The 20439-nt window shown below is 39.6% G+C and overlaps 1 protein-coding gene across 4 annotated transcripts in view; it reads right to left on the reverse strand.

Moving 5' to 3' along the window:
* Positions 1–19568, reverse strand: part of FNIP1 (folliculin interacting protein 1) — a 132887-nt gene extending 113319 nt beyond the window's left edge. Inside the window, exon 1 of one of the 4 annotated variants that reach the window (XM_073802476.1) lies at positions 19382–19565. In XM_073802476.1, coding sequence (XP_073658577.1) covers positions 19382–19473 — 92 coding nt within the window. In that variant the 5' untranslated portion in view covers positions 19474–19565. Of the gene's footprint in view, positions 1–19381 lie in introns of all 4 variants that reach the window. The other 3 variants (XM_019924372.3, XM_019924374.3, XM_073802477.1) reach the window with 3 other exon arrangements.
* Positions 19569–20439: the final 871 nt, after the last annotated feature.

The following is a 20439-nucleotide window of genomic DNA, read 5'->3' on the forward strand; positions in this document are numbered from 1 at the left end:
AAAGAAAACAGGAGAAAATCTTCTTGACCTTAGAGGAGGGCAAAAATTGTTTAGAACACACACAAAAAAACATATATATAAAATCTTTAAAATATAATAAACTAAGAAACTTCACCAAATTTAAGGCTTCTGATCTTTGAAAGATACCACTAAAAAACAGATGCAAACCAGAGATTGGAGAAAATAAGCTAACAAAGAATTTTTATCCAGAATACATAAAGAAGTCTTACAACCCATAATAAGTAGTACTTCAATTTTTAAATGGACAAAATAATTGGACATTTTACAAAAGAATACATATGAACAGCCAATAAACACCAAAAAATATGCTCAACATCACCAGGCATAAGGGAAAGGCAAATTAAACTACAGTGAGATGCCACTACACACCCACAAGTGCTGATGATAACTGGAATTATCATACACATTTTTAGTGAGAAAGTAAACTGGTGCAAGTGCTTTGGAAAACAGTTTGGTGATTTCTTATTAAGTATACACTTGCTTACAAACCAGCAATTCCACTCCTAGGTATCTACCCAAGAGAAACAAAAACGTGTTCATACAAAGACTTATACATGAATGTTCATAGCAGGTTTATACATAATAGACCCCACAAGCCAGAATTAATCTAAATATTCATCAACTGGTACATGGATAAACAAATTTTAGTATATTTATATAATCGGATACTGGAATACTATAATGGAATAAAAAGCAATGAGCTACTGAAATAAGCAGTATTTGGATGAATGGATGAATCTCAAAAACATTCTGCTGAGTGAAAGAAACCAGATACAAAAGAGTACATAGGGCAGGATTTCATTTACATGAAATTTTAGAATATGCAAAATTAATCTGTAGTGACAGAAAGCAGATCAGAAATTGTCTGGGGGCAGGGTGAGCAGGGATTGGTTACTGACTACAAAGGGGTACAAGGGAACTTTTGAGGGTTATACAAAGTTCTACATCTTGACTGTAGTGGCTGTTACACAGCTGTATACATTTGTCCAAACTCATAAAGCTATACTGATTTTAAAATGAACCCAGGATTTGTTTTAATCAGGTATGGTAAGACACAGACATGGAAATAACTGCCATGAAGAAAGAAATTTATACTCACAATTCCCTGGAATTAGGAAGAATGCCGGACCACAACAGGCCATATGCAGAAGCACCAGGGTGGGTCAGGAGGCAGAAGGAATGGGAGGAAAATGAGGCAAGAACCTTTATTGTGGTTTTCACAAGAAAGAATGGCAAAGTAAACAAGCTAATCAGGTTTAGGATTGGCTAGTTTGAATAATTTCAATGGTCTCCATGGTACATAAACTGCCCCTAGTTGGCTGGTACCTGGCCCTGGGGTGATTAGAGCAGGGAAGTAGTGGCCCAGGAGGGTAAGAGCTCAATATAGGAGGTAGGTGGAGGGTACAACCAAAGGAGGATTGGTTGGTTTGCACATGAAAGGCACACTTCTGGAGGAGTCCTTTGCTATCTCTAGGAATTAGCTAGCCCTAGAAGGGGCAGTTGTTCAACTTCCCTCTTATGTAAAAATTATAAATTTACTGTCAGTGAGGTTTTAGCTACATCCCAAGTTTTGTAATATGGCATTTATTACAATTCACTTCTAATTATTTTAAAATTCACTTTTAAAATTCACTTCTAATTATTTTAAAATTCCATTTAGGATTTCTTCTCCTTTGACTCATAAGTTGTTTCCATAACTGTTCTATAAATGTTAGAAAAGAATGTGTTACCTCCAACTTCCAATTGCAGATTTCTGTATGTCCATTAAGTGTTGACTGTGTTTTTAAAATCTTTTTTATTCTTAATAATTTTTTTCTACTTCATCTTCAATAATTAGGACAGGTATGTTAAAACTCACCTACTATAGTAAGTGTATGCATTTCTCCTTGACAATTTCTTCTTACATATTATCAAAACTTCTCGGTAAATTAACCTTTTATTATTGTATTTATCACTAATAATTTTTGTGTCTTAAACTCTATTTTATCTGGTATGACTGGAGCTACACCAGCTTTCTTTTGGTTTTCTAGATATCTTTTTCTACCTTTTTGCTTTCAATCTTTCCGTATTGGTGTACTAGGGTATGTATCTTAAACAGTAGCCTACAGCTGAATTTAATTTTTTTCCAGCCTATCAAATCTTTGTCTTAACTGCATTATTTAGTCTGCCTTCACTTAATACGATCCTTATAATATGCTGGAATTTATTTCCACTAGTACATTATTCTCTTTCTTTGCACTTGTTCTGTGACTTGTTTCTTTTCCTATCCTTTCATACATTTTTTTCTACATTCCATTTCTTCTATTAATTTGGAAGTTACATACTTCAATTTACCATGTAACCTTGAAATTTTAACATGCATACTTCATACTTTATTATCTTCATCCTCAAAAGATAAAAGAACCATAGAATGTTTTTTTTTTTTTAATTAATGTATTTATTTTTGGCTGCATTGGGTCTTTGTTGCTGCACGCGGGCCTTCTTCACTTGAGGCCAGGCGGGGCTACTCTTCGCTTTGGTGCACGGGCCTCTCATTGCAGTGGCTTGTCCTGCTGCAGAGCACGGGCTCCAGGCACGCGGGCTTCCGCAGCTGTGGCACACAGGCTCAGCAGTTGCGGCTCACAGGCTCCAGAGTGCAGGCTCAGCAGTTATGGTGCACGGGCGCAGTTGCTCGGCGGCATGTGCGATCTTCCTGGACCAGGGCTCAAACACATGTTCCCTGCATTGGCAGGCGTATTCCTAACCACTATGCCACCAGGGAAGCCCCCTAGAACCACAGAATGTTTTTGTTTTTTGCTTTTTACATCTTTATTGGAGTATAATTGCTTTACAACGGTGTGTTAGTTTCCGCTTTATAACAAAGTGAATCAGTTATACATATACATATGTTCCCATATCTCTTCCCTCTTGCGTCTCCCTCCCTCTCACCCTCCCTATCCCACCCCTCTAGGTGGTCACAAAGCACCGAGCTGATCTCCCTGTGCTATGCGGCTGCTTCCCACTAGCTATCTATTTTACGTTTGGTAGTGTATATATGTCCATGCCACTCTCTAACTTTGTCACAGCTTACCCTTCCCCCTCCCCATATCCTCAAGTCCATTCTCTAGGTCTGTGTCTTTATTCCCGTCTTACCCCTAGGTTCTTCATGACATTTATTTTTTCTTAAATTCCATATATATGTGTTAGCATATGGTATTTGTCTTTCTCTTTCTGACTTACTTCACTCTGTATGACAGACTCTAGGTCCATCCACCTCATTACAAATAGCTCAATTTCGTTTATTTTTATGGCTGAGTAATATTCCATTGTATATATGTGCCACATCTTCTTTATCCATTCATCCGATGATGGACACTTAGGTTGTTTCCATCTCCTGGCTATTGTAAATAGAGCTGCAGTGAACATTTTGGTACATGACTCTTTTTGAATTATGGTTTTCTCAGGGTATATGCCCAGTAGTGGGATTGCTGGGTCATATGGTAGTTCTATTTGTAGTTTTTTAAGGAACCTCCATACTGTTCTCTATAGTGGCTGTACCAATTTACATTCCCACCAGCAATGCAAGAGTGTTCCCTTTTCTCCACACCCTCTCTAGCATTTATTGTTTCTAGATTTTTTGATGATGGCCATTCTGACTGGTGTCAGATGATATCTCATTGTAGTTTTGATTTGCATTTCTCTAATGATTAATGATGTTGAGCATTCTTTCATGTGTTTGTTGGCAGTCTGTATATCTTCTTTGGAGAAATGTCTATTTAGGTCTTCTGCCCATTTTTGGATTAGGTTGTTTGTTTTTTTGTTATTGAGCTGCATGAGCTGCTTATAAATTTTGGAGATTAATCCTTTGTCAGTTGCTTCATTTGCAAATATTTTCTCCCATTCTGAGCGTTGTCTTTTGGTCTTGTTTATGGCCACAGAATGTTTTAATTCTACTTCATTCTCTCCATCTCAACTACCCTCTAGCATGGTACTATTTTCGAATATTTAAGCTCTGTTTGACATGTCTGTTGTTTTTATACTACCAATATCTGTGTAGATTTACCCACGTGTCTCATTTTATATTGTCCGTTTCTTTTTCCTTACCATTTATTTTTTTAATTGAAGTACAGTTGATTTACAATGTTGTGCCAATCTCTGCTGTACAGCAAAGTGACTCAGCTTTACACATATATACATTCTTTTTTTAATGTTCTTTTCCATTATGGTTTATCCCAGGAGACTGGATATAGTTCCTTGTGCTATACAGTAGGACCCTGTTGTTTATCTTAACCATTTCTTCTTGCACTGCAAACATTTTTCTATTAGTGGAATTCCCTCACCTTTTGTTTCTCACACATATATGTATGTTAGACTCTCAAACAAGTCTCACTATATATCAATTCTAGGTTGATATTTTGTCTCAGCAGCACAAAGCTATGTCAGTGGATTCTTTGGAAAACAGAATGGCAGTTCTTCAAAATTTTACACATACCGTATGATCCAACAATTTCATTCCTAATATATGTCCAAGAGAAATGAAAACACGTTCACACAAAAACTTGTACACAAAAGTTCACAGCAGAATTACTCATAATAGCTAGCCAAAAAGTGGAAACAACCCAAATGTCTACTAACTGATGAACGGACAAATATGATATCCCATACAATGAGATATTATTCATCAATATAAAGGACTGAAGTACTGATACATGCTATAACATGAATGAACTTTAAAAACATATGCTAAGTAAAAGAACCCAGTCACAAAAGACCATATATTGTACGCTTTCATTTATATGTAATGTCCAGAACAGGCAAACCTACAGAGACAGAAAGTAGATTAGTGGTTATCTAAGGCTGGGGGAATGTGGGTGGTAGTGGGTAGGGTAATTGAGAATTACTGCTAATGGGTACAGGGTTTCTTTTCTGGTGATAAAAATGTTCTAATATTGGGAAGTCCCTGGCAGTCCAGTGGTTGGGACTCCACTCTTCCACTACAGGAGGCCCGGGTTTGATCACTGGTCAGGGAACTAAGATCTCACAAGCCATGCAGCATAGCCAAAAAAAAAAATTCTAATATTGATTGTGGTGATGGCGGCATAACTTTGTGAATAAACTAAAAACAACTGAATTACACACTTTAAGTTTGATCACTGGTCGAGGAACTAAGATCCCACAAGCCATGCAGCACAGCCAAAAAAAAAAAAAAATTCTAATACTGACTGTGGTGATGGCGGCATAACTTTGTGAATAAACTAAAAACAACTGAATTACACACTTTAAGCGGGTGAATTATAAATTTATAATTTATATAAAGTGTAAATTATATCTAATGAAGCTGTTATATATTTTTTTAAAAATAGCAGACACATTTGCTAGATACAAGCACAAGAAATGAGTGATACAGCCTATATTAACTAGCTTTATTAGAAGCTTCTAAAACTGAAGATCACAGCTGCAGTTGTGGTACAAAGAACCACCTCGGCATTCAAACATCAACATCAGTCCTCAAATTTCCAAGGACCATCTATTGTTTACAAAAATTTCACCAGCTCTCCAAGAGATTCTGATGCATACTAAAGTTTGAGCATCACTGAAATAATCTAATAATCAGCATAAATAGAAGCTAAATCCATTAGGTGAACAGTTGATGGGCAACTTTAAAATGGAGGAATCAGGCTCACACCACCTGAACCTGCTGATCAACCTTAGCACCACTTAAAGTGGGACAACCAGACGTTATGTGCTTCCTGATAAAATGCAGTAAGAAGTACACAGCACCCCTACGAAGTAGTCTTAGGAAACAATACAAAACAAACAGGAAACAGAAACAAAACAAAACCCTGCACCTAAATCCAATCAAGTCTGAGATCTAACTCCCAATTTAAAGAAAATAAGGTGGAGAGAGGAACAAGGTAAAGGACACAGTGAAGATGAAATCAGATCCAAATCCGAATATGCAATATTCTACAGACAAATTAGAATCCAACTTCAAACTCTAAAAAGACATTTCTGAGACAATCAGGGGAAACTGAACATGGACTGAGTATTAAATATTAAGGAATCACTGTTAATTTTCAGGAATAATAGTAATCGTTTAGAGATTCATACTCAAGTATTCATGAGTGAAATGACAGGATTTTTGGAGTGTACTTTAAAATATTCCAACAACAACGAATAATAGTATTAATATTTAAAATAAGTTGAGGGAAGAGAGAATGAAACAAACAAAAAGAAACAAAATGTTGATAACTGTTAAAGATGGGTACTGTTATAACATTCTCTTTACTTTTTGGTTTGAAGTATTTCATAAGTTTAAAAACTTTTTTAGGAAATCCAGGTTAAGCACTGGTACACTGATACATTCAAATCCCATTCAAATGACAGTAAATGAAGTGTGTGTGTGTGTGTGTGTGTATGTGTGTGTGTGTATACATATATGTACACACACGCACACAAATATATACATATATACGTACATATTTAAGACAAAGACAATATGAGAGGAAAAATTTCAAGCATAAAGAGACCGCAATAAATAATTGAAAGATGAAAAGTAGCAACTAACTTTTCAAAAACATAAGCAGCTACAACCTAAATGTCAATAAATGTCTAGGAGCAACCGAACGATTCATCTCCTCAGAGTCCCTGAGAAGCAAAGGCCTTGGAAACGTAAGGCCCTTTGGAAGGTAGAGGAGAGACAAAGGAACAAAAAGCATATCCTCCACAGGATGTCAAAATGTCCTTCATCTTCTCTCTTAACCCACCCCTTATACATAACAAATATTTATGTTCTTGGGAAACTTGTCAGAGTTGCACCAGCCTCAGGGCGTCTCTAGATTGAAAGGCCCATCAAGTATAAACCAATGAATTTTTTTAAAAAAACAAAGGTACAGGTTCATCACTGTGAAATTTCAGAACAAAATAGAGAAAACAGAAAATTCCAAAAGCTTCCTGGGGGCTGAGAGTTATAGCTCCAGCCTTTTCAGTATCAATATTGGAAGACAGAAGACAAGGGAGCAATACCTTCAAATTTCTGAATTAAAATGATTCTCAGCATAGAACTGTGCATCTACTAGATTGCCAACCAAACACAAAAATAGAATAAACACTTTTTCACACGTGCGAAGTCTCAAAAAATTTATCTCTAACAATCATTCTCAGGAAGCTCCAAGAGGAATAGGCAGCACCAAAACAAGGGAACAATCCAAAAACGAAGAAGTCATGAAAGCCAGTCTACAGGAGATCCTAACTTTTAAAGGTCAAAGGAATTTCCAGGAGGAAGGCAAAGGAAGGCTCATCATGTTGCTGTGGAGCAGACCTACAGGGCAAGAAGTACAAACTAGAGCCAGAGAAGGGCAGATGGTTCCAAGATGGACATATCCAGGAGGAAAAAGTGTTAATTATCAACTATCTAGGGACCTCCCTTGTGGTCCAGTGGTTAAGACTCCACGATCCCAGTGCAGGGGGCCCAGGTTCGACCACTGGTCAGGGAAGTCGATCCCACATGCTGCAACTAAGAGTCCACATGCCGCAACTTAGAATCCTGCATGCCACAACTGAAGATCCCCAAAGACCCCACAGACCACAACTAAGACCTGGCACAGTCAAATAAAGAAATAAATATTTTTTAAAAAGTCAATTATCGACTAGGTTTAACTAAGAGAGAGAAATTGTTTTGACAGGTATTTTATGGAGCTGTAATACTTAGCTAAAGATTTCAAAGAAAACAGGGCAAACAAAAAAAGAAAAAGAAAAAAAGGCAATTAACTCCGAGATAAGTAAAAAAAAGAACAATAAAACATAAAATATATTTAGCTCAGCAGTAAACATTTATAATACAATAATATAGTTAACCTTGATTATCTAAACTAACCAAAAATTGTAATATTGGAAGAATGAAGAAGAAAGGGAAGGGTATGCATGAGTGTGTGTATATGTGTGCATGTTTAAGACCTAAATCTTTACCAATACAAGAAATTAATGTCTAAGATGAATAAATTTTTTATAAAACAGTCTATTCATATTATTTATAAATATAAAAGCAAATACTTAAGCAAACATCAAACAATTAAAAAAGCAGTTGCATCTAGGTTCAGGACTGGGTTGGAGGAACTTACTCTAAGTAAATTCCTGCCATAATGTTGTTGGGCTGGGGGCAAAAAATTCAACACATAAATTTAGAGTCAGATTCACATGTAAAAAGCTTGTCTATGGGCTTCCCTGGTGGCGCAGTGGTAGAGAGTCCGCCTGCCGATGCAGGGGATGTGGGTTCGTGCCCCGGTCCGGGAAGATCCCACATGCCGCGGAGCGGCTGGGCCCGTGAGCCAGCCAGTCAGAAGTTCCATGGGTCCAGGAGCCACTTATGTCACAGCGGGTGCATTAACATGGGGTTTTACTGTCTAATGTTTAAACTACGTTCAGGTATTTCTTTGATTATTCACAAATAATATTTATTATATTTCTGCATTCAATAAATGTATAGTATATATGTTTTATATTCTAAAGTAATTAGGAATTAATAGAAATTAATATAAAACAATACAAAATCCCTATTTGTGGGAATCATATCACTACTCGATTTCATTCACCTTCTCATTAACATCACAATCTGTAGTTTCTTGATATAAACGGAAAACTTTAAAAATTATATAACAGACCACAACAGGGTGGGAAAGCAGGCCAAAAAGCTGCAAAGAGCCTGACAGCTGCATCCTACAAATGGGATCATAACAGTATAAACTGAAACCCACATGCCCTTGAAACCAACTCTGCCACTCTATTAGGATTACACTAGGGTGTAATCTCCCTGGGGTGACTTGGGATAAAATGCCATTGTGTCAAGGGATACTATATACTGGGCAACGTGAGTACAAGGAAGCAGATCCCTAGAGCTCTGGCTGTGTCCCCAAAGAGCCAGGTTAAATTGTTGCTCCACTTCCCCATAAGGTCTGCTTAACAATCAGAAGGTCTAAGGACCTAGTATGCTCAAATGGAAAAGAAATTCCATGGTACCTCAAAACCTCTTGTGTTCTTGAAATAAACTCCCACTACCAAGAAGAATACATTACTCAATGGATAAAAGAATGAGTTCATTTACTCATTCTTTTATCCATTCAGCATATACTGAGTACGTCAGAGAAGACTCTGTGTACACACACATATACACACACACATTTTGAACGTGAAAAATGGTAGGAAGGGGAAGTATGAGGTGTTACAAGAGATATAAATAGAGAATCTAACCTATTTCTGGAAAATCAGACCATTCTCGCTATCTTAAAAAGATCAAAATAACAATGGAATTTTCCTTTAAATTGGTAAACACTGATGTCAAAGAAAAATGTGCTCAAAGTACAGAGAAATAACTACTTTAGACAAATAACCCAAGACAGAAACATCCTTGGTTAAAGGAATTAAAATTTTTTCAATCAGTGACTATTTTTATTCATTCATCAAATATTTACTGAATGCCTTCTGTGAGTCAAACACCAGGAATACAGCACTAAACAAGTTAGACCATGGTTGTGCCCTATGGAACCTACAGTCTAGTGAAGTATATAGGTCCATAAAGAAGCAATTACAACCCAAGAAAATAACTGCCTTGATGCGAAAACATGGTTTCTATTGTAGCCTTAAGAGAGATGTGTTGTAGCCATGTAATTTCAAGCAGTGTGCAAACATGAACCAGAATATTCTCAAGAAACATCAAGTAATCTGATTCAGAGCCCACAGCTAGAGGAAAAATTAGAAGGAAGACTGGAAAGAATAAACTGAAGGATGAGGGAGTGTGGGAAAGAATTTTAACATTTGAGAGACTACCATGCCATTTAATCCTCAAAACAACTCTAAGATGATAGGTACAACGGACAATCTCTTCAGCATCCTCTCCCCCACTGTGACATGCATACACCACAGCACCTTTAATGATGACATGATACTGCTTCCCAAGGTTATATATACAGGAACCACTGGAGCAGGGATCTGAACCCAGGTCCATTACAGTAAGCTACAACTCTAAAGGAGGCTGACATGAAAAGCTGAAGAGCTTGGACTTCGTTTAAAAAAAGGATCTGGAACTCAAATGTCTGAATTTATATCTTAATTATATCACTTACTAAATGTGTGACCTGGGACAAGGTCCTTAACTTCTCTGTGCCTCTATTCTCTCATCTATAAAATAGGGATAATCAGACCTACTTTATAATAAAGCTATTGTGAGAATTAAATGAATTAATATGTGTAGAGCACTTAGAGCAGTGCTTGGCACAGAGCAATCCTCTATTAAGCAACAGGGAGTCAAAGGAGATTTCTGAGTGAATTGACCAGAATTATGGTTTAAGAAAGTCAATTTAGCAGGATAGTATAGAGGGGAACACACACGAAGTGGGAAAGTTATGGCAAATTTTTACGAAAAGCATTAAAGGTCTAAGTGAGATGATGGCAGTGGAAAATGAAAAAGAACTAAGATGTTGCAGAATTTGAATCAACAGGACTTAACAAATGACCAAATGAGGCAATTAGAGGAAAGAGTAAAAGATGATTCTTTTTCAACTTGGTAGACTAAGAGAATGGTAGTGCCAGGAACAGAAGTAAGATTGTGTAAGACTAGCTTAGAACTCCTTTTAATAAAGAAGATTCTACACGGGGAGGGGGAAGGATAAGCTGGGACAAAGTGAAAGAGTGGTAGTGTATATATCGACATATATACACTACCAAATGTAAAATAGCTAGCTAGTGGGAAGCAGTCGCATAGCATAGCACAGGGAGATCAGCTCAGTGCTTTGTGACCAAATGGAAGGGTTGGATAGGAAGGGTGGAAGGGAGGGAGACGCAAGAGGGAAGAGATGTGGGGATATACGTATATGTATAACTAATTCACTTCGTTATAAAGCTGAAACTAACACACCATTGTAAAGCAATTATACTCCAATAAAAATGTTAAAAAAATAAAAATTAATCAAAAAAAATAAAGAAGATTGTTATGTTTTACATGGGGGAGTTTTTTTTTTAAACAAGTCTCTCCTAAAAGATAACTTAGGGCTTCCCTGGTGGCGCAGTGGTTGAGAATCCGCCTGCCGATGCAAGGCACACGGGTTCGTGCCCCGGTCCGGGAAGATCCCACATGCCGTGGAGCAGCTGGGTCCATGATCCATGGCTGCTGAGCCTGTGCGTCCGGAGCCTGTGCTCCGCAATGGGAGAGGCCACAGCAGTGAGAGGCCCGCGTACCACAAAAAAAAAAAAAAAAAGATAACTTAAACTCATCAAGATTTAAGACAATAGTTATTATATTAGTAAGAACTGAGGTCCAAGTTTTATAAGTTGAATATTAAAGCTGCATTTTTTACTAAGCTATTTTCTTTCAATAAACATGGTTCCAAAAAACAAATCTAATACCACTACTTAGAGATGGAAAAGCAAATCAAATTAACAATAAAAAGCTGGGACAAAGTGAGAGAGTGGCATGGACATATATACACTACCAAAGGTAAAATAGATAGCTAGTGGGAAGCAGCCACATAGCACAGGGAGATCAGCTCGGTGCTTTGTGACCACCTAGATGGGTGGGATAGGGAGGATGGGACGGAGACGCAAGAGGGAGGAGATATGGGGATATATGTATATGTATAGCTGATTCACTTGGTTATAAAGCAGAAACTAACACACCATTGTAAAGCAATTATACTCCAATAAAGATGTTTTTAAAAAAAAAAAATTTGTATTTCTTATTGCAAAATTAGACTCTTAGAACCAAATATTGATTTCATTAACATGAAATTAACTTAAAATTCTCAGCTTCTCACTTTAATAAGATACGCTCTCACAGGAGTCTCTGTAAAGAATATTATAACTTCTATCTCTAATATAAGATTAAAAGGTACAGTTTATGAAGGGGTTTTTTTTTTAATTTAAAAAAACTTGTGGGCTTCCCTGGTGGCGCAGTGATTGAGAGTCTGCCTGCCGATGCAGGGGACACGGGTTCGTGCCCCGGTCCAGGAAGATCCCACATGCCGCGGAGCGGCTAGGTCCGTGAGCCATGGCCGCTGAGCCTGCACGTCCGAAGCCTGTGCTCCGCAACGGGAGAGGCCACAACAGTGAGAGGCCCGCGTACCGCAAAAAAAAAAAAACAACAGGGCTTCCCTGGTGGCGCAGTGGTTGAGAGTCTGCCTGCCGATGCAGGGGACACGGGTTCGTGCCCCGGTCCGGGAGGATCCCACATGGCGCGGAGGGGCTGGGCCCGTGAGCCATGGCCGCTGACCCTGCGCGTCCGGAGCCTGTGCTCCGCAACGGGAGAGGCCACAACAGTGAGAGGCCCGCGTACTGCAAAAAAAAAAAACAAAAAAACAAAAAAACAACAACTTGTGAATGAACAAATGTTTAAAAATCACATTAAATAAAAACTTCTTAACTATGATTCTTACAAACATTGATAATATTGAGATGCTAGCCTTTAAAAACTTCAGAAGCTCAAAATGTGACATAAAATCAGAATACTGAAAGTGAAAAGATAACGCAGCACTACAGATTGCTTCCCCTACAGAAATAGAAAGCTTTAGCAGTGAAGCCATTTCCTCCCTTTTCATTTAATACACATCTCACTCTTTCCCCCAAACATGCCCCCTCAAAAAAAAAAAAAAAACCATTAAGATCACCAGTTATCTCCAACTTGACAACTCCAACTATACTTTTCTGTTTTTGATCTCATAAGACCTGTCAGCAACCAGCATACAAAACAATTTATCACTCCATCATTTTTTAAACACTTCCCTTTCTGAGCTTTCCTAACGCCACACACCACTGGCCTTCCCCCAATCTCTCTGGCCATTCTTTCTTTGTAGACTTTCCTCCCCCACATCTGTACATTTTAGATTTCCTCAGTACAAAACCTGTTCTTTCCAATTCTCTACCTACATACACCCTTTTCCTAGATTATCTCACCCATTCCCTTAGTTTTAATATTGACCATTGACCCTAAGCCCAAGTTCATCATCTCCAGGCCCACGCTCTACTGTGAACTCCAGATTTACTTTATTAAACTGACAAATAAATATCTCATTAGTAATTAACACTAGACCAAATGTCCAAAACAGAACTTCCGACTCTTTCTGCCCTTAAAATTATTTAATATATTCATTCTACAAATATTTACTGAGCACAAGCTCAGGCACTGTGCTGTATACACTGACTCACAATGTGAACTTGAGGGAGAGAGATGGTAAGTTGTAAAAAGAACTATGAAGGATATAAACAGTGTGCTCTGACAGAGAATAGGGGAGAGAGCTGCTACTTTTGATGAGGTGTTCAAGATGGGCCTCCACAGTATCATGGTCTCTCCTTCGAAAACGGTGTCTACCTAGCTGCTCCAGACAGAAACCTAGGCATTTGTTCCCCACAAACAACCCATCATGTGGCTTACAAGGTTCTAACTCCAAAATACACCTTGAAGTTGAAGAGGGCTCTCAAGCAAGCAAAGAGAGGTGTGGACAAGTAATGACAGCTGTGATAGATGTCACAGCAGGAAATACAGAAACCTATGGAAGAAAATTACAGTGAAACCAAACTCAGGGAGAAATCAGAAATGGCTTCCTGGAGAAAGAATAATTAGGATAAGCCCAGATGATCAGTACAAAAAGCTAAACAAAAAGGTATATAAAACTATGCCAAAAACAAAGAACAGCACAGCATGGCACATCCCAAAACCTAAAACAAATCCAAGGTGTTAAAATCATAGAAAAGGAAGGTGATTAGATTAAGACAAGTCCAGAAGAAAGCAACAAGTTATCAAAGATTAATGAGATCAGATCATGTCAAAGGGCACAGAAGTCAACTTGAAAAGTCTTCCACTGGCTAAATACGGGACAATTTGACAGTAATGGATTAAAACACATTAAAATCCAAGAGGTGATGGTAGTACTAAAAAATGATAATTAAAATGAAAACCTTCATTGAACTCATCATAAATTATTCTCAAAAGTGATAAACTTTGATGCTGACTTTCCTGTAGCAAATAACCAAATAAGTAGTAAGAGAAAGTTCTTCCAGGAAATAAATGCAGAAAGAATTAAAGAATCAGAATATTACCATTTGCATCCCCTAACAAGATAATGGATTCAGGCAATAATCAACAAAAGACGCTAAAACCATTAGTGAAGGGTGAAGTTTATAATGGAAGAATAAAGCTGATACCACCTGAAACCACTAATCAATCTTAGCAGCACTAAAAAATGGGACAACCAGACATTACGTATGGATACGAAGTACACTGCAAAATCTTTGGAATATTTTAATTAAAAAAAAAAAAACTGGGGCTTCCCTGGTGGCGCAGTGGTTGAGAGTCCGCCTGCCAATGCAGGGGACACGGGTTCGTGCCCCGGTCCGGGAGGATCCCACGTGCCGCGGAGCGGCTGGGCCCGTGGGCCATGGCCGCTGGGCCTGCGCGTCCGGAGCCTGTGCTCCGCACCGGGAGGGGCCACAGCGGTGAGAGGCCCGCGTACCGCAAAAAAAAAGAAAAAAAAAAAAAACTGAACCTGAATCTAGTAAAGTATCTAACCACCAGTTTTCAGGAAAGAGAGAATAAGTTATAGCAGTGGTTCTCAAACTTGAGCATTCAGAATCACCTGGAGGGTCTTGTTAAAACAGAGATTGCTGGGAACCAGTGAATTAAAGGAAACCATTAGAGAGCAAACAGGCAAATAGACAATGTGGGAAATTTCATAGGAAAAATACCCAGTTTAAAAACAACAAATGCTATTTTTAAAAGAGCGGGGGGAGGCCGTTGTGGAATAAAAATTACTTAAGACACATAACGGCAAATTCAATATGCAGACTGATTCAAACAAACCTACTGTAAAAAGACATCCTGAGACAACTGAGAAAATTTGAATATAGACTAGTAGATAATATTAATAGATGTATATATATATATATATATTTTTTTTTTTTTTTGGCTGCATTGGGTCTTTGTTGCTGCGTACAGGCTTTCTCTAGTTGCATCGAGCCGGGGCTATTTTTTGTAGTGGTGTGCGGGCTTCTCATTGTGGTGGCTTCTCTTGTTGCAGAGCACGGGCTCCAGGCACGTGGGCTTCAGTAGTTGTGGTACGCGGGCTCAGTAATTGTGACTCGCAGGCTCTAGAGCGCAGGCTCAGTAGTTGTGGCACACGGGCTTAGTTGCTCCACGACACGTGGGATCTTCCCGGACCAGGGATGGAACCCGTGTCCCCTGCATTGGCAGGCGGATTCTTAACCACTGCACCACCAGGGAAGTCCCTAGATATATAATATTAATAGATAATATAAGGGATAATAATAGATTAATGGCTATGTTAAAAAATGACCTTATTAAAAAAAATTAAAAGGTCAAGACTAGAGACTTCACAGAAGCTACACCACCACAGGCTATGTTAAGGAGTTTGGTCCTAAACTGTCCTAAACTGAATGGTTTTATACATAAGCATGAGATCATCACAGCAAAAACAACTTCTGGTTGTGAAAGCCATGCACTAAAGCACTGCATTAACAGCTCAACATGATTTATCTCTTTGAATCCTTAAAATACCTCTGTGTTGTGGAGATTTTAAATTCTATACCATTTTGCCTGCTGACCATGATCAGAATTAGCATTTTTTTAAAGAATGAAGTATTGAGAATAGTTTGGAGAAAGGCAAGAGTGATGACAGAAAGACCAGTTAAGAGGTTGTTAACTGATACAGACAAAAAGAGCAAACGTTCATGTATTAGGAATAAAATAAAAATACAGAAACTGTTTTTTGAACAAAACATGAATTATGTCCTACAGATATATAACTCTAAAACAATCTTCTTCGTCAAATTAGGCTTCTTTCAAGAACTTTTTTTTGAGACTTAGCTTATTTATTAACACAACGCAGTTTAGTGTACCTTCACTAATATACCTCATGACAACCCTGCACAGTTGCCATTATTAACATCATTTTTAGATGAAGAGAATTTTATTTTTAAAGCAATCATTTTATAAGTACTGCAGTTATTAGACTTACACTTAAATCTTACTTCCCCTGGAAAGTGGCCTGATGGAGAAAACATAAAGCAGTATCTTCCCTGTCTTTCCCAAATTCTTTAGAAGATTAAAACAAATTACTGTTTTAGTTCTATATATGATTAAAATAATATTCTCCCTGTGATACCCTACATACTTACCTCCAGCTCAAGAACCTTAGATAGGACAAAGCACCAGAAACCTATAAGGTAAGGGAGTTCAGACTGAATGGAAAGGGGTAATCCCTGACCATCTTTTTCAGTGGAGTAACCATGAAAAACAATACTGAAAAGCTCCTAAGACTTCTCTATTTCAGGTCTTTCCTACCCAAGAGCCCTATTATGGCTTATGACTATTGAGCCTCGTATATTGTTTACTCTAGGAACTGACTCTTACAGGCTGAGCTATAGTTAGTTGCCAATGGCTGTGTCCAAGCCTTATTTAACAACTTACACTGACTAAAACAAACAAAACCAAAAAAGTATTCTAGAATGAAAACCATGGTATACTGGAATAAAAACTAAATTTTAGTCTACTCAAAAACAGGAGTTACATAAAAAGATGCGAAACACCGTTTATTATTTGGAAAATGCAAATTAAAACCACACAAGATACCACTATACCCATTAGTATGGGAAAAGAATCTAAAAAAGAGTGGATATGTGTATTAATATATGTATAACAGATTCACTTTGCTGTATACCTGAAACTAACACAACATTGTAAGTCAACTATACTTCAATTTAAAATTTTTTAGATAAATAAATAATAAAAATAAATTTTTAAAGAGACTCCAATATGGTTAACATAGTATATTTTATGTTAGGTGTTTTTTACAACACAAAAAATTTTTTTAATTTAAAAAAATCAGACTAACAATATCTGGATTTGGAGAGAATCTGGAGCAACTGTAACCTCATACACTACTAGTGGGAATACAAATGGTACAAATACTTTAGAAAAGTTTGGCAATTTTTTTAAAAAGTTAAGCATACACTTAGCATATGACCCAGCAATCCCACTCCAAGAGAAATGAAAATGTATTTCCGCATAAAGATTTGTTCACAAATGTTCACAGCAGCATTGTTATTACAGCCCAAATCTGAAAACAACCCAAAAGTCTGCCAACCAGTGAATGGATAAACTGTGGTATACCTATACAATGGAACACTATTCAGCAAAAAATGGAACGAACTACAGATAAATGCAACAACATGGATGAATCTCAAAATCATCACTCTGAGTTAAAATAGCCAGACACAAAAGACTATAAACAGTATGATTACATTTATATGAAATTCCAGAAACGTCAAAACCTCTGTCATTAGACAAAAGCAAGTCAGTGATTGCCCTGGATGAGAAGGCATTAAGAAATGATAGCAAAGGGGCATGAGGGAATTTTTTGGATGATAGAGTGTTCTAAAACTTCATTGGGGTGGTGGGTACACGACTGTATACATGTAACAAAATTCATATAACTATAGACTTCAAATGGCTCGATTTTACTGTATGTAAATTATAGCTCAATGAAGGTGTTAAAAAAAAAAGATTGGGTTGATCAAATTTGCAAGTTACTACGTGTGTGACATTACCCAGTTTTCATTTCCTCACATGTACACTTCTACGCATTTTTCCGTATTGTACTGCATTTTTTGTGCTTACACATAATTCTTACACATAAAAAGGATCATGTAGTTATCTATACTGCTACTTGCCCTATCTCACAAGACTGTTGTGAAACATCACATGAGATAACTGATGAGAAAGTGCTTTGGCAACTCTAAAGTAGTATTACACAAACATATAGTAGAGTTTACATTTTAAAAAAATAAACTTTTTTTCACAAGAATAACTTGAGATGCTTGGAAACTTGGGTACCCCAAAGTAAATCTTTACCCAGAAATAGAAAACCTATTCAAATGTCACCTTTTTAATATCCCTCCTGAACTTGCTTTCTACTAACCCTTGATTTACTGTATGGCTCAATGTAGTACTATCTATACTGCACTTTCATTTTTCAAAAGAAAAACACTAAAGAAATCTTTAAAGTCATTAGATAAGCATGGCAAGACATTTATTTCCCAGTAGAAAAGACCAAAAGCTAGATAACTTTTACTAAGTACTGTTCCAAGATGTTCACCACTGAGATTTTTCTTCCTCTAAAAGTCAAATTTCTTTCCATTTAATACTTCAATTCCACAAGTTACTGAGTGTTTAGTAATGGGACCTGCATTAGCAAGAGAGAGTGAATAATTTTAAGATTATCAAAACCTTTTCAACCAGTGTGGTACACTCATTTCAGACTCTGGCTACTGCAAAATTTAACAGATACTCATCTCTTCCTACTACTACTGTACAACTGGGCTCTATGCTATCCTACCAGGTTTGAGTGATATTTGACATTTAGCCTAGTTACATTTACAAGTTTCCACACGGCAACAAGTATGAAGGCTGTTTGAAAGACATAATCTCTTCTTCAAATGCAGTTTCGAAACTAAATTTTACCTAGAATTCAGGTTTATATTCTATTGTCTTACAATTTTTTAAAGTTTTTCTATCAGCAACAGGTACTGTAACCAAAAATTAACAAAGCCTGTAATACCACAAAATATGATGCTACCGTTCTCAATTTTTAAAAACTCGTTTTTAGTAACAGTTCCAAGGGGGTGGTCAATTTTACGGCCATGCTTCATTTGATTCAGCGCAGCTTCATTCTGGTCAGTAAAAACCACAAACTCTTAGGTTTCACATTTCTCCTTCGGCAACATTAAAGCCACTGGGTCCGGTATCTACACACCTCCAACTTAGGTTTACAAGAAATCTGAAATAACAGCAGCTTGCCTACACGCTCCTCCGGCGTTCTCTACTCCGAAGGTTGGCCAAAACGTGCGGCTCTCTCCACAAGAGCAACCAAGCTGGAATGGAGCACCCGGAGGACGACTGGCCGCGGGGAGGAGGGGAGAACTTTTCGGCCCGGAGGACGGCGGTAGAGGTCCAATCCAGCCCGCGCCCAACTCTACGCGTCGCCAGGAAGGCGTGTGGACCCTAAGCTCAGGCCGCGATGCTGGGTCCGGAGGGGCAGAGTAGCGCGTGGCTGCCGAGCAGGACGTAAACAAACAGCCCCGGACGAGGGGGAAGGGGCAACCGTGGGAGAGGGGGGTAGGCGAGAGAGGACCTCGCTCGAACCGTCCAGCGCAGGTCTGCAGCTGCCCGGCCCCTCCCGACCGCGGCCCTGATCCCGGTCCCGGGGCGACGCTGCCGCTCAAGCGTAAGCACCGAAAGCCCCAGCGCCTTTGGAAGCCAAAGCCCACTAGGCCATCGGCTCCGCGCCCCTCGCTGCTCGCCCCTCGCCCTGCAGCGACCTACCTGAACGCGCAATCCGGGTCCCTCGCGTCCCGACCGGGTGCGCCCAGACCGCTCCTCTTGCTGAAGAGCTTCTGGAACAGCGTAGGGGCCATGATGGCCACGGCCAGGCCGGGGTCGCTCCACAGGGCACTCGCCAGGCCCCCGCTCTTAGAGCTGCCCCGCCACCCCCATAGGCGCCTCAGTCATATGACAGAAATTAGTCACTTCAAACGGCCACGGCGCGCGGGGCGGGGCGCGAGGCAAGGCCGGCGTCCATTGGCTGGCGGTGAGCCGCATCACGTGGTGGCGCGCGGAGCAGGGTGCAAGGCGGGGCCGTGGGGCGGAGCTGGCGCCCATAGGCTGGCCAGTGGATGTCCTCACGTGGCAGCTCACGGGGCGGGGCATGCGCGGAGGGGAGGGGCGGGAAACTGGGGTGGCTGGGGACGTGAAAAAGGAACATGCAGCGGTCCCGGTCCTTCTCCGTGACGCTGTTAGTTGCTACCTGGGTCTACAGCAGGGTGCCGCGGGGACGACGCCAGGGACTTTGGAGTGTAGAAACCTTCCGCTTCCCGCATCCACGACTAAGAGAGAAGTTCAGGACCCCACTGGCAGTCGCCCCTCCCCCGCCGTCCTCCCCTCAGTCTCTGCGGCTTCGCGCCTCCGTCCGCGCCTGGCGGAGTCCGGCGGCCCCCGGAGCAGGCCAGGTGCGCGAGCGTACCCGTGGGGCCGCGGCACATGCTGGAGTTTAAGCCCTGGACCACAGGCCCGCTCACGCTGGGCCGCGAGAGGTTTGGGCTCAGAGCTTAACTGAGCGGGGCTGGCTCACGGGTCTGGTGGAGGATCTGCCAAGACGCTCCCCGCAGCCATGCCTCCCGGCAGAGATGGCCTCGGCCAGGCACTGAGGGCAGCGGCCCTCGGTGTTTACCACTTGCGCCTCGAACCCTGACACACCGGGAATTAGCCCCTTGGAAGAGCTAGCCATAGGAGGCTCAGGATTTACACTCAATGTCTAGGTATGGAGAGAGAGAGAGGAACTGTGAAACTGTGAACAAATGAGTTTAATAGGCGGAAAACCCTTT

The sequence above is a fragment of the Tursiops truncatus genome, chromosome 3, assembly GCF_011762595.2.
Source record: "Tursiops truncatus isolate mTurTru1 chromosome 3, mTurTru1.mat.Y, whole genome shotgun sequence".
In the NCBI taxonomy this organism is placed as follows: domain Eukaryota; kingdom Metazoa; phylum Chordata; class Mammalia; order Artiodactyla; family Delphinidae; genus Tursiops; species Tursiops truncatus.